This window comes from Callospermophilus lateralis, chromosome 10 (assembly GCF_048772815.1).
Source record: "Callospermophilus lateralis isolate mCalLat2 chromosome 10, mCalLat2.hap1, whole genome shotgun sequence".
NCBI lineage: Eukaryota > Metazoa > Chordata > Mammalia > Rodentia > Sciuridae > Callospermophilus > Callospermophilus lateralis.
The window spans coordinates 56,458,492-56,474,732 of record NC_135314.1 but is presented as its reverse complement, the minus strand read 5'-3'; the positions used below and the strand labels follow the sequence as shown (position 1 = coordinate 56,474,732).

General features: G+C 34.6%; 1 protein-coding gene across 2 annotated transcripts in view; it reads right to left on the bottom strand.

The window, feature by feature from the left end:
* Positions 1–16,241, bottom strand: part of Kpna1 (karyopherin subunit alpha 1) — a 67,335-nt gene that overhangs the window by 42,652 nt on the left and 8,442 nt on the right. For both annotated transcript variants that reach the window (XM_076868897.2, XM_076868898.2), the window contains one exon: positions 5,634–5,767. In XM_076868897.2, the coding sequence (XP_076725012.1) occupies positions 5,634–5,767 (134 nt within the window). The remainder of the gene's footprint in view (positions 1–5,633; positions 5,768–16,241) is intronic.

The window sequence follows — 16,241 nt, the reverse complement described above, 5'->3', positions numbered from 1 at the left end:
GTATGCATGAGGCACTGGGTCCGATCCCTGGCACCACACAAAAAAATATAAACAAATAAAGGTATTGTGTCCATCGAAGGAAGGAAGGAAAAAAGGAAGGAAAGAGGAAGGAAGGGAGAGAGGGAGGGAGGAACAAACAATTAAAAAAAAAAAAAAAAAAGAGGTCCACAGAACACAATTTGGACATTACTGGTCTAGATGATTTCAAAGGTTCCTTCAAGTGACAGAGAGTATTATTCATTATGACCAAGGTGTTTCCACTGAACTGTTGCAACCACAAGGGAAGATTAAAAAAAAACAAAAAAAACTACGAATGTCAGTAATGAATGTATATCCTTCCCTTTTCAATTTTTTATAAAAATATTATATTATATATTTCCCAGGATCACAGAGATTATTTAAAGACATTCACCTGGATTGAATTTCATCCAATAAAATCTAAATTTTTCATTTGTGGCTCACAAGCTCAATCTACACATAAATATCATAAAAAAGAAACAATAACTCACCTTGAAGTTTGGCTGACAGAATTAATTCATAAAGTGTTTACCTGACATACATACAATACTCTATATTTAACTACTATCATCCATACTTCAAAAATTACTAAAATTAATCCAGTGCACTATTCTAGAACTGTATACTCTATTATTCACAACAATATATTATTCACATACAATTAAAGAGATCATACAGCTCTATTATTTACAACAGAAGAATTAAAATAGATCATACAACTTTTCTTTTCTAAATCAATATAATTTTCAACCACTAGTAACAAAAATAAAACAATCTGCCTTTCAGGATGAGTTATACAAATTAAAAATAACAGTCCTTTCTATCCGCCTACCCTCAGAAACACCACCCTGCAATCATAAGAAAGACAAAAACCATAAATTACTCTAATTTATTGAAATCAGAAGACATGTGTAACCCCTAACCATATCTATGACAATAAAAGGCAGGCTTAGTAAAGACATGAGTCACTATAATGGAAGATCAAACCTAAAAATTCTGTGGAGGGATTACTGTTGAGAAACAAGTCCATAAACCACACAAAGCTCTGGAAAGACTCAGAACTGAAAAAAATTTAGTCCAAAAATCTGAAGAAAGCCAAACTAGTTTAATAAAGGAGTGGGGGGAGGATATTCCAAGAAAAAGAAAGTACAAAAAAGAAAATGTAACCACAGTGTACTACTTAGCTGTGAATAACACATACATAATGAAATATTACTGTACTAGGAGAATGAAAAAATGGAAAGTTATATAAGAACTTAAATCTTCAACTATCACAAAAGAACATCAATAGATAATACTTCAAATTGAAAAAGTTACACAGTAATATACACATATTATTTAGAAATGTAACAGTCGAAGCCACATTGAACATTGAAGAGAGCTAAAAGTGGCTTATTTGAGAAAGCAACAGAAAAATTATTTCAAGTATTTTCAAGTATTTTAGCATTACTGGGCTTTTTCAACTTGGTACACAAAGTATTCCAAGTAAAAATGGTTTTTTTGGAAAAAAAAAAATCATGATTTGCATACACTTATTTACAGACTACAGGTTGCCTAGTCTGTCAGATAATTAATGGGAAATACTAGCTATCCAGAGTCTATCATCTTGGTTATTCCAGAAGATATTTCTTCTAATTTCAAGAAAGTCTCCATTCTTCATCATTGTTTTTTTATGAACTTTTTAGCAACACTTGTGTTACCCACTGACACTGAGCCAGCAAGTCTAAGTAGCTCAAAAACTTTTACTAGTAAACACAAATTGTTCTTTCTGTATGTGAAGAATTACAAGTTACCACCAGGGCATAGTAGCTGTAATCCCAGCTACTCAGGAGGCTGAATGAGGTAGGAGGAATGCCAAGTTTAGATAGCCTGGGCAACTTAGAAAGACACTGTTTTAAAATAAAAAATAAAAAGGAGGGGTTGAAGCTATAGCTCAGTGGCAGAGTGCTTGCCTAGCATATGTGAGGCATTGGGTTCAATCCTTAACACCACATAAAAAGCTAAACAAGTAAAAGCATGCTGTCCATCTACAACTATAAAATCTTAAAAAATAAAATAAAATAAAAAGGGGCTGGAAATAACAGTTCAGTGGTTCAATCCCTAACACTGTAGAAAAAGAGAGAGAAAGTAAGAGCTCAATTAGAAAGGCATTAATAAAAATTAAAAATAAACTTTAGTTTGGTCTGTCATTGGCAATTGCACAAAGATCATTTATACAGTGCTGCTGGATAACAAATATTAAGTTCTTATATACTGAAGGGATAGCCCTAAAAGCTAGATATCTTTAGTATATTTGGCAGCACCCACTCCTATATTACTCTCAAATCTAACTGCTCAGTTGGTGTAAGCCAGTTACTTTTTCAGATAGATGACAAAGCAACTGTGCAAAGATAAACAGTCCCTGAATGAATTTGTGTTTTCCTGATGTTTACTATTTTAGAAATTAGGTGTGAAGTAAGTACTGTTTTGGTATTGGGAAGCCTGTTTACTCTTACTAGTTCTGGCCATACAAGTTAGTGTATGTGAAATGACAAAATTAAAATTTTATAGAGCAGTCTCCAGAAACTAATAAAAGCCCTATTGCAATTTCTGATCTCATACAATATGGTAAACTTCCAATTAAAAATTGTTTTAGTCAGATGTATGAAGGTCATACTTGCCACCTGATATACTAAGTACTTTGAGCATCTACCTTCAGGCAATATGAAAATTTTATTTTTAATGTAAATTTTATAAGCGTTTAATTGTATGAACTAGCATACAATTGTATGAACGTTTAATTGTATGAACTTGCCAAGAAGAAACAAAATAAAACACTGTGTTAATGATAGAGTACCACTATCACAACTTAAAATGGCTTTATACTAAAGACAATCTCTACGTGTGAGATTATATTCAGATCAGTACCTGTGTTCACCTGCATATATGCATACATTCACATTTATATAGGTGAATATAAGTATATAACAATACGTTTTTTGATTTCAAAGCAAAGGAACTTTACCACAAAAACAGAATCTAATAAATAAATCCACCATCAATCAGACAGATGGAGAGAGGCAATAAGAATCCAAAAGAAACCCTTTTATGAATAAAAAGTTACTGTCAACAATGATAAGATAGGGCTGGGGATGTGGCTCAAGCGGTAGCGCGCTCGCCTGGCATGCGTGCGGCCCGGGTTCGATCCTCAGCACCACATACAAACAAAGATGTTGTATCCGCTGATAACTAAAAAAAAATAAATATTAAAATTCTAAAAAAAAAAAAAAAAAAAATGATAAGATAGAATTTATAACTTTATTCACTATACACAATATAAAGTCTTTCATAATATAACAAAGTACCCTTATCAATAATGATGATAATGCTAATAATAAAGTGCTTGATTCAAACATCTACAACCCCAACAAATAAAACACTGAGACTGTAATGTACTCTTCGATTTCACCTAAATTATCTAGAGCTGTGCTTCTCAAGAGTATGTATTGGGGCTGAGATGGCAGCTCAGCAGCAGAACGCCTGCCTTGCATGTGCGAGGCCCTGGATTCCATCCCTCAGCACCACATTAGTATTTCACTGTAACTGCAAAATATTTATGACAGATTATCTTATTTTTCAGGTATGAAGGGTTCTCACTCATTTATATGCCTTCACCTTTATAAAGTTTTTATAATGTGGGGGTCAAAAGGTCCTTCAAGACTCAAAAGTCTATTCTTAGCAAAAGAAAAAAAAAAAAAACCAGTCATCTGAGCTTTAGGCCTTTAAATGTCTGTTGAAAGTGATAGACCGGGCTGGGGTTATGGCTTAGCTGTAGAGCGCTCACCTAGCAAACCTGAGGCCCTGGATTTGACCCTCAGCACCATATAAAAATAAATAAAATAAAGGTATTGTGTCCAACAAAAAATAAATATTAAAAGAAAAAGAAAGTGATGAACCATTTGTCCTAAGCATTTATGTGTGTGTGTGTGTGTGTGTGTGTGGTGTGTTTTGTAAGTGAACACAATACCTTTATTTTTTATTTTTATGTGGTACTGAGGATCGAACCCAGTGCTTATACATGCTAGGCGAGCACTCCATCACTTGAGCCACAACCCCAGCCTAATCCTAAGCACTTTTAAAGGGAGATACAGTGAGGCTAAGTCCCAATGCTCTCATAAGATGTTCTCAGGTTAAAAATGATTTTAAAAAAGAAAAAAAATTTAAAAACCCAATGTCATAAATGTTCTTATGAATAATACAGAAATCATTCAGGAATAAAAAGATACATTCCCTGAAATTTTACTTTAAAACTAAAGGAATGGGGGCTGGGGATGTGGCTCAAGTTGTAGCACGCTCGCCTGGCATGCGTGCGGCCCGGGTTCGATTCTCAGCACCACGTACAAACAAAGATGTTGTGTCTGCCGATAACTAAAAAATAAATATTAAAAAATTTCTCTCTCTCTCTCTCCTCTCTCCTTAAAAAAAAAAAAAAAAAAAAAACTAAAGGAATGTAAAGGTAAACAAATAGGAAGCAGGTATGGTGGGGCTAGGGATATAGCTCTATTTTTTTTTTATTAGCTACACATGACAGTACAATGATCTTGACAATTCATACATTTGAATCAAATGGGGTATAATTTCTCATTTTTCTGATTGTACAGGTTGCAGAATCACATTGGTCACACAGTCACTTATATACATACAGCAATAATAATGTCTATTTTATTCTGCTGCCCTTCCTATCCCCCTTCCCCTCCTCTCCCCCCCCATCACTTCTCTCTACCCAATCTAATGGGACACATTAGATTTTTTTTTCCTCACAACATGTATTCTGTATAACGATGAGGGTCTCCTTCCATCTTCTGTGCAATTCCCCTTCTTCCTCCTTTTCCCTCCCACCTCTCTTCCCTATTTAGTGGTAATCTTCTTCTCATGCTCTTCCTCCCTGGGAATCCCATTTTGAGTCAACCCCCTTATATCCAACTGTTTCTCCAAAGTGGTTTTACCATTTTAAATTCCCATTTGTTTTTTAGGGATTGGCTAACTTCACTTAGCATAATCTGCTCTAATGCCATCCATTTCCCTGTAAATGCCATAATCTTGTTATTTTTTAGTGCTGAGTAATATTCCATTGTGCATAAATGCCACATTTGGGGGGGATATAGCTGTACTGGTAGAGTGCTTGCCTGGCATGCACAAGGCCCTGAGTTCAATCACAGCATCACCCAAAAAAAAAAAAAAAGAAAGCAGCAGGTATGGGTTTATAAGCTTCATTATCTCTTTATTTTTGTATTATGTTTATAAATTTTCAAATTAAAGTTTATAACAAGAAGCAATGTTTTTTGGTCATTTAAGAATCAACATGTACAAAATCTTAAGAAGGAAGCATCAATTTATGAAAAACAAAATATAGGCCAAAATATTAAATAGTAGTTATACCGAGAAAATAGGAAGCTGAGAGATTGACCCATTTTTTTATCCATTTTTCAGTACCTTCTCTTCCCTATCCTCAAAATATGTTGATTTTATAGAAGAGGAAGGGAAACTTTTATTAAACGTTAAAATAAAAATGGGAGTGAGATTTCCTTCTTAATATGGAGCATTAAGTTCTTTATAAGAAATAAACAAGAACTTACCTGCTCTTCTCTTTTCTGCTTGCGTAACTGTAGTCCTTCTTCCTCCCTCCTCCTGCGCATCTCATCAGGATTCAGAGATTTGTTCTTGTAACTTTTCAGGCGAAAGTTCTCTTTTCCTGGGGTGGTCATGATTTCTACAAGTGTGGAGAGAGAACAGCTGAGCTTACTGTTAACTATCATAAGCTTTGCTATTCCACAAGCTCAGTCTTAAACATATACATGCCTAAACTCACCCCAAAGAGTCACCAGAATTGATTTGATTATTTTAAAAAGTTTTATTAAAATACGTAATGCGTGATTTTTTTTGTTTTGGGGGGGTTTTTTACTGTATTCACAGCTGTGTGCAACCATCCCTGGAGTGAATTTCAGAGTACTTTCATCACCTTAAAAAGAACACCGTAGGGGCTGGGAATGTGGCTCAAGCGGTAGTGCGCTTGCCTGGCATGCGTGCGGCCCGGGTTCGATCCTCAGTACCACATACAAAACAAAGATGTTGTGTCCGCCGATAACTAAAAAATAAATATTAAAAAAAAAAAATTCTCTCTCTCTCTCTCTCTCACTCTCTCTTTAAAAAAAAAAAGAACACTGTATCATTTAACTAACATTCCTATTTTGGACATATCATGTGATCACAATCATATAATATGCAATATTTTATGACTGGCTTCCTTCAATTAACTGATGAGAGGTAAGAGTCAAACTTCTTTTTTAAGTGACTATGCAGTTTCCCAACAATATCTGGCAAAACTATTCTCATTTACATTGTAGCATATATCAGTACTTCAGACCTTTCTATGGCTCAAAAATACTGCATTCTATGTACATATCCAATTATATTTAATCATTGATCAACTGAGGGACATCTGAGCTATTTCTGCCTTTTGGCTATTATGAACAATGTTTCTATAAATGCTTGTAGATGAGTTTTCCCATATGCAAACTTTTATTTCTCATGCTATATACATAAGAATGGAAATGCTGAGGTATGTAATGTTTATCAACTGAGGAACTATCCAACTGTTTCTCCAAAGTGGTTTTACCATTTTAAATTCCCATCAGCAGCATGAAGGTTGTAATTTCCCTACATCCTCGTTAACATTTTGCTATTGAGATTTTTAACCTAACCATTCTAGTGCATATGAAGCAATATTTCATTGTGGTGTTGGTATGCAATACCCTGAAGACTTAATGAAATACAGCCTCTTTTCAAACTAATTATTTGCTAACTGTAATATCTCCAAATAAAATTTATTCATTCAAATTCTTTTGTCCCTTTTTTAATTGGTTTATTTTTACTTTTGAGTTGTAAGAATTCTTTATCCATTTCAGATAACTGTCTTATCAACTATAATTTGTAAATGTTCTTCTATTATATAGGTTATCTTTCCACTTTCCTAATGGTATCATTCCAAGCACAAAAGCTTTTAATTTTGAAGTCCAAATTAATCTTTTTCTTTTCTTGTCCATGCTTTTAGTGTCATAATATTAAGAATCCTAGGGGCTGGGGATGTGGCTCAAGCGGTAGCGCGCTTGCCTAGCATGCGTGCAGCACGGGTTCAATCCTCAGCACCACATACAAACAAAGATGTTGTGTCCGCCGAAAACTAAAAAAAAAAAATACTAAAATTATCTCTCTCTCTTTAAAAAAAAAAAAGAATCCTGGCCCTTACTTATGTTGCCTTCTGAGAGTTTTATATGTTATTTTTTACATATAAGTCTGTAATCCATTTCGAGTTAGATTTCTACATGGTGAGAGAGAAGAGTCAAACTTCTTTTTTAAGTGGCTACGCGGTTTCCCAACAGTATTTGGTGAAACTGTTCTTTCTTCATTGAATGGTTTTGGCAACTGCTATAGACTGAACATTTGTGTACCTCCAAAATTCAATTGTATGTGAAATCCTAACTCCTGTTGTAATGGTGTTGGAAGGTGGGGTCAGTATGATTTGGTCATGATGATAGAACCCTCTTGAAAGGGATTATTGCCCTTGTAAAAAGAGATACCACGGTGTTTGCTTGACTCTTCTGCCATGTGAAAATATCATCCATCTATGAATCAGGAAGCACGCTCTCACTAAATACAGAATCTCCCAGCATCTTGATCTTGGACTTCTTGGCCTCCAGACTGTAAGAAATAAATTTCTGTTGCTTATGAGTCACCTGGTCTCTGGTATTTTGTTAAAACTGCTCAAAGAGACTATAATAACACTCTTATTGATAACCAGTTGACCATAATTATATATATATATATATTTTTTTTTTTTCATGGTTTAATTTCTTAACACTCAATTCTATGCCATTGACCTATAAGTTAATATGTGTTATCCTGGGCTGGGGATGTAGCTCAGTTGGTAGAGTGCTTGCCTCACATGCACAAAGCCCTGGGTTCAATCCCCAGCACCACACACACACACACACACACACACACACACACACACACAGTGTTATCCTGTCAATTCCACAGTCTTGATTACTACTGTCTGATACTAAATTTTGAAATGAGAAAGATTCTTCCTACTGAAATTCTTTTTCAAGATTGTTTCAGCTATTATGAATTCCTAAATTCCACATGAATTTGAGAAATCAGTTTCTCCATTTCTATAAAGAAGCCAACTGGGATTCTGATAGAACTGCACTGAATCTGTCAATTTGGGGAATATTGGCACTTGGGCATGTTAAATTCCAACTCATTAAGATAGAATACTTTTCTATTTTGATCATTTTTAATTTATTTCTACAAGTTTAGACTTCTTTTGTTAAATTCATTCCTAAATATATTATTTTTATGCCATCATAAATGGAATTTTATTTCATTTTCAGACTGTACATCGCAAGCCTATAGATCACAACTGATTTTTACGTATTAGTCTTATAGACTACAATTTTGCTATATGAGTGCTAACTTTTTAGTGGATATACAAGATCATGTCATGTGTAAGAGAACTTTACTTCTTCCATTCTGACCTTGATATTGTTTCTTCCTTTTTCTTAAATTTCTCTGGCTAGAAACCTCAGTACAAAATCGAATAGATGTAGAGAGAACAGATATCTTTGTCTTCTTCCAGATTATTACAAGCAAAACAACCAGTATTTCATCAATAGGAATGATGGACTTTAGTCATGTTGAGAAGTTCCCTTTTATTTCTAGTTGACTCTTTTTATCAGAAAAAGGTGATGGATTTTATCAAAATGTTTTTTCCAGTGTCTATTGAGATGACAGCATTTTTTTTTATTTTACTAATACATTACATTAATTGATTTTTTGACTTAAAAACAATCATATTTCTAGGATAAATTCCACTTAGTCATGATGTATAAACCTTTTTATATGCTGTTGAATTCAGTTTGCTAGTATTCTGACAAGGACTTTTATGTTCATATTTGTAATATTGGTCTGTAGTTTTCTTGAAATGCCTTTCTCTGGCTATAGTATCAAAGTAATTCAAGCTTTATAAAATGAGTTGGGAGGGGGCTGGAATTGTGGCTCAGCAGTAGAGCGCTCGCCTAGCACAGACGGGACCCGGGTTCGATCCTCAGCACCACATAAAAATAAAGGCATTATGTTGTGTCCATCTACACCTTAAAAATATATATATATATATATATATATATATATTTTTTTTTTTTTAATGAGTTAGGAGGTGTTCCTTCCTGTTCTGCTTTTTGGAAGAGTTTGTGAAGATTTAGTAATAATTCTTCTTTAAATGTTTAGTAGAATCCAGCAGTGAAATCAGATAGGCCTAGGCTTTTCTTTGTAGGTAGTTTTGTGATGCCTTCATAAGGTAGTCTATTCCTTACTGAGAGTTTTGATAGTATTTCTTTTGGAAAAAAAAAATGTCGAAGTAATTTAATTTATTGGGATAAAACAGTTCAATTTCTTCATAATTCTTCTAATTTTTATAAGGTCACATATAATGTGTCCTTCTTCATATCTGTTTTGTATAGTCCACCCCTTATCTGCAGCAGTTCTGCTTTCTGAGTATTCAGTTACCTGTGATCAATCATGGTCCAAAATTATTAAATAGAAAAATTCTAGAAATAAACAATTCATAAGTTTTAAACTGCACATCATTCTAATTACTGATGTAATCTCACACCATTCTACTGTCTTGCCAGGGAGGTAAATAACCCCTATGTTCATCCAGTTTACCAATGCTATGTATGCTATCTAACCATTATTCACTTACAGGCTATCTCAGCTGTCATACAACTGTTGCAGCTTGTATTCAGGGTTTAGTATATATATGGTTTAAAACTTCCACTGACAGTATTAGAATGTACCATGCACAGATAATAAACTACTATCTTTCATTTATGGTGTTGTTTCCTTAATGACTTTAGTTGTTATGATTCTACCTAGTAGGGTATTAACATCTCCTCAGTCTTATTATTGAATCATTTATCCCTTCATTTCTGCCCATTTTTGCTTTTTCCCCTCATTTTTCACTTCTGAATGTTCCAGCACCATTTCCAGAGGCTTTATACTATAATTTTCCTCAGTTTTACTTACTGGGGGAGGGTCAGAACAGAGCTCCTTATTTGTTATGCTGAAAATTGTAGGAACTTGGGGGGGGCGGGGTGCTAAAAATCAAACCCAGAGCCTTACACATGATAGTCACATACTCTACCACTGAGCTATACCCTCAGCCCCTAAAACAATTTTCTTTTTAAAAATGATTTTGATAGGGGTCTGGGTTGAGAATCACTGGTTCATTTTTTTTCCCCCAGTACTGGGAATGGAACTCAGGAGTACTCAACCACTGATCCACATCCCCAGCCCTATTTTGTATTTTATTTAGAGACAGGGTGTCACTGAGTTGCTTAGTACCTCAGCTTTGCTGAAGATGGCTTCCAACTTGTGACCCTCCTGTCTCAGCCTCCTGAGCCGATGGGTTTACAGGCGCACGCCTGAGAATCATTGGTTCATAATGTGCTGTCATAACTTCTGTTTTACTTGGATCTCTTAACAAACCAATAAGGTAAAAACTATTATCCCTACCTTTTATAGGTATAGAATCAGGAAACTCAGAGGTTAAGTGATTTGGCCATGGTTACACACTTAATTCAAGACAGAGTTAGTATATGAACCTAGGTCTCTTGTATAAACCCAGTGCTTGCCAGGTATGGTGGCATACACCTATACTCCCAGCAGCTCAGGAGCCTAAAGCAGGAAGATGGCAAGTTCAAAACCAGTCTCGTAATTTATCAATGCCCTGAGCAACCTAGCAAGAACCTGTTCTCCTTAGGTCTTTTCAAAAATTGGTTATATAACTATATGCATCTGTTCAATCCCCAGTACCAAAAAATGGGGGGGGGGGGGGAGAAGAAGAAACAAACAAGTGCTCTACTGTTATAGACTGAATAATGTCCCTTCAAAATTTTTATGAAGTATTAACCCCCATGTAACTATATTTGAATATAGAACTTTACAGAGGTAAGTAAGATCATAAGAATGGGGCCTAAACTGGTAGGACTAATGTCCTTAGAGAAAGAAAATGAGACACCAGAGACTTCTAAGACACTAAGTCCATATGAAGAGACATTAAGAATGCAGGAGGGGCTAGGGATGTGGCTCAAGTGGTAGCGTGCTTGCCTAGCATGCATGAGGCACTGGGTTCGATTCTCAGCACCACATTAAAAAAAATAAAGATACAGAGTCCACCTAAAACTAAAAAAATTTAAAATAAAAAAGAATGCAAGTAGCAAGTCAGTAGAAGCCTCACCAAACATTAACCCTGCTGGAACTTAACCTTCACTTCTAGGCTTCAGAACTGAGAAAATTAATTTGTGTTGTTTAAGCCACCCAGTCTGTGGTATTTTGTTATGGCAACCTGAGCAGACTAATATATCCACCCAGTGGTATTTTGTCAGACTGAGCTTTATCAGCCTGAAAGGTGAGTATACTACAGATGAGAATTTGTGAATAATTCCAATGATATCATACTTTAAGGTGTTCAAAAATAATACACAGAAAAGTACTGGTTTCCTAAAGCAGGCAGCATTTTGGCTCGGAAATGACATAACATAACAGCAGTGTTGCAATGATTGTCCAAATTCAAGAATCATAAACTTTAGGTCAAAGGAAAGAAGTCTTAGTGACATGGCAAGAACAATAAAGCTTAACAAACCAAAACCAATTAGACTTAAGTTAACTGTAAGTCTGTATTCAACGAGGAAATGGAAGGACAGCCAACTAAGAAAAAGCAATATTGGGAACACAAAAATATATGTGGAAAGAATAATTACAAAAGCAAATGAACAACTGAGAAACATGAATGTGTACAGAGGAAACCTTGAACATTTCTGAAAACTTTACTGTAAGTTTAAAATTATTTCAAAAACAATTTTTAACTCTAAAAAGGAAAGAAATGTTAACATGAAAATTAACTATTCTTGGCTTTTTTTTATGAAAGTATCATAAAAAGCAGGTTTATAGATAAAATCCATCCTTGAAGCCATGTATTCTCATTTCAATGATGTAGGGAAGATACTAGACTTCTCCAAGGCATGTTTTCCCCATCTGCACAATGAGATAACACTTCATAAGGTGAAGAGAAATAACATGAAAGCATACTTACACTGCCTGGCCTGTATATAGAAATGAGGGAATGGCTATAAATAACTCAAAATGTTCAAAAAGAAAGATCTCTCTTCTGACTAAGGTAATTGGAAATAGTTTCATAAAGATGGTGGGTCTTCTTTTTCTGAAGGATAGATAGGATTTCAGAAGTTGAGGCAAAGAGAAAATTTCACAAAACAGAAGTACAAAATAAAAGCACAGAAATGAGAAGGTAAAAGGAGAAATAGCAGTACGTATTGTTTTTTAGAGCAGTCATTCTTTAAAACCAGTAGGCAGAAAAGAAAACTAAAACAATGCCAGAAACTTTTTCTTCCTTTTTTCCTTAAATTGAATTCTCAAATGCCTCCAATAATTTCTATCACCATATATTTAGTTCACTTATGCCTTTGAAATGTTCTTCCCTTTTAGGAAGCAAAAGATAATAAATGTAAAAGCACTCAACTGATTTCCAATCATAACCACCATCAAGTTCTCCTTATGTCTTTTCAAAAAGTGGTTATAACTATATGCATCTCCTTTTGTTTTCTATGACACACTGATATGCTAATTATGTACAGTTCTGCACTTAGTTTCAACTCTGGACAACTTTGTCTATCAATCCTAGAAAGCTTTCAACTAATATAGTAACTAATTTTTAAACTATGGTTACTAATATCATAACTAATTTTTACAGACCCTAGACATGACTGGCAATTTTCTTCATTGACAAACAATGCTATAACACATATTTTTTGTGCATTTATGCATATTTGTGCAATTATAGCCATGAATAAATTCTAACACTGACACCAAATGTATGTGCATTTACGGTTTTGAAACTGTCAAGCTATTCTTTAAAATGCTGTATGGTGTACCAGGGTAGGTACCTGTTCTCCTCATCACACACTAACAAAGAATTTACAACTCAACTTTTACATATTCAACAATGTACACAAAAAAATACACTTCTCTTGAGACTATTTTCATACTAATATTACTAAGTTGTCAAATGTCCTTTTCACTTTCACTCTTACAAGTTTTTCAAAGACTTCATGATGTATGATGACATCATCATTCTGACAGTCAATGGAATGTGCTTGTGTATGCCCGTGTTGTGTAATTTTGTTTTAATTTCAAACAAAATAAATGTTAAGAGATAACAACAACAAAAAAAAATCCAAGCAAAAGTTCTTTGGAATTTTCATTAAGAATAAAAAGAAATTCAGAAACCAAAGAATCTGAGAACCATTGGTCTAAATAATCTTTTGTCTTGTTAAGAAAAAGTCCTTTGATTTTCAAATGACAGTCAAAACAGAGATTAAGAAAACTCAATATTTTCAAAATATTCTGTCTTCTTGGTCAAGAATTAACTATTTCCATTTTATCTCTTTTAATGCAATAATGAATGTGAACTTTCCTTCCCTTATATTCTATTATTGTTTATACACAAGAAAATGTTTCGTTACCATATTATGCAAACCACTGAATTAAATCTGCTACTGAAATCTGTTTTGACATTTTCACAGCTGACACTCTTAATATTTAATATTTCAAATATTTATAAATTTTGCCTTCTCTATTCTCACATTTTTCTCCTATTTCACTGCCCTTTATTAACTCATACTTCCAAAACAATGTTAAGAATTTTTTCTAAAGGCCAGATTTACGACATAAAATTTACATATGATAAAATTTACCACTTATGTAAAAGGCTTTCTGAATACTGACATAGTCATACATACTACTACAATTTACCTTTTTGTCACTTCAAATATCAGATCCCCTTCCAGGAAACCTACTTCTCCCAAACCCAATCACTAATTTTGTCCCTATAGTTTTGCATTTTCCAGAATATAAATAAATGGAACTATATAATATATAGCCTTTTAAGTGTGGCTTCCTTCACTTACTATAATACATCTGAGATCCATCATACTGTTGCATGTACCTTTTCTTGATGAATACCATTCTGTTGTATGATTGTTCTATAATTTATCTCATCACTGGCTAATGGACATTTGGGGTTTCAGAACTACTGCTGTGTTTCCGTTACTATTTGAGGTTTTAATTTTTTAAATACATTTTTAGCTGTAGATGGACACAATATCTTTATTTTTATGTGGTGCTGAGGATCAAACTCAGGGCCTCACACTTTTGCTAGGCAGGTGCTCCACCACTGAGCCACAACCCCAGCACCGCCCCCCCCCCCAAGATAATTTTTTTTTTTTTAAAGGAAAGAAATCACACCTAAGTACCATCCACTCACACCTATGCAGTTGAGGAGGTAGCTCTTCGGTAGAACACTTGGCAGGCATGCATAAGGCCCTAGATTTAATACTCAATACCCCCAAAAATAATATAAAATAAAATGAAATCTGAAATATGTGTTGAGTTACAACAAATGTCTTTTGGGTAGTTGTTTTTCTTCTTTGAATTATTAAATAGAGTTGACTTATAGTAATGGATCCTTGATTTATTTAATTAGTCATTGTATAGCACCCTTTTGCAATTACATCTGCTAATGCTTCCTTAAACATTTCTACACCAGTATCCATAACTAATACTGATTATAGCTTCTTCACTTTGGAGAAAAAAGGGTTATTATATTTATCATGTTGAAGCTTCTAGAAAAACATATGGGTATGATTCTAAGTTTATGACTTCCAGAAGAGGCAAACTATGGAAACAAAAAAAAACGATCAATGGTTGCTAGGGGATTAGGGGGAAGAAGGAATGAATAGGTGGAACACAGAGAATTTGGGGGACAGGAAAATTATGAGATTCAATAATGGTTGATGTTACATTTGCTGAAACCCACAGAACATACAACACCAAGAATAAACCCCAACATAAACTACATACAGGCTTTGGGTGGTAAGGATGTATCAATGTTGGATCATCACCTTTGTTAGTCTGTTTGGGCTGCTCTAACAAAATACCAGAGACTGGATAGCTCATAAACAACAGAAATTTATTTCTCACGGTTCTGAGGCTGGGCAGTCCAAGATCAAAGCACTTCAGTAGACTGAAGTGTCTGATGAGGGCCCATGTCCTGATTCACATACAGCCATGCCCTTGTGCTCTTGCTGTGTCTTCACATAGCAGAAGGCAAAAGGGAGCTCTCCAGGGTCTCTTTTATAAAGGCACTAATCCCATTCACAAGGGCTCCACTTTCAGAACCTAATCACCTCCTAAAGTCCAAACCTTTAAACATCGTTATCGGGGATTACGTCTTCTCAGGGATTACGTCTTCTCAATAACATGCACTTCAAGGGAGACACATTCAGTTTTAGCAACTGTAACTAATGAACCACTTTGGTGCAGGATCCTAATGGTAAGGGAAGCTGTATATTTGTGAGGGAAAGGTTAGATATAGACTATGAAATTACCATTCTAATTTGCTATGAACCTAAAAGCCTTCTTAAAAATAAATCTGTCATGATTTTTATCTTTGAGTGTTTCCCTGACCATGGCTGAGGTCAAAAGAAGGCCTGTATGGGCTAACAACAATTGCAGATGAATAAAGGATGTCCAATGGAGGGGGAGGGGGAGCAGGTGTCTATATCTATAGACTTCAAAATATGTACATTTAAAACTATAAAGATTTCTTCAGCAGTATCCATAAAGGAGACTGGTGAGTTTATTCTCTCAGGGCAGGGGTGTGGATGAGGTAGATTATATTTGTCACACTGGAGAACCTTCTGAAAAACACAGACCTCAACTATCCTTTCTAAGAATCTGATTAATAGATCTGAGACAGACAACTAGATCCCTAAGGTATGGGGGTTTTCTTTTTAAAGATCATCAATTCTCATATACATCAGCATTTGAAATTCAATATAAAAGAACCTGTTCTGTTGTATAACAATGCAAAATATATCTGAAAGTGCAGGCTGAAGTTGGACTGACGAGAGCTTTGATGAAAAAGGAAGGAAATAAAATCTATATAAGCCTATGACAAGAGAAAAAACAAATAGCATGTGAAAATTAATCTGACTTATCCTAAGCACACATTTCTAGGATATTATCACCTAAGTCATTAACATTTTAGG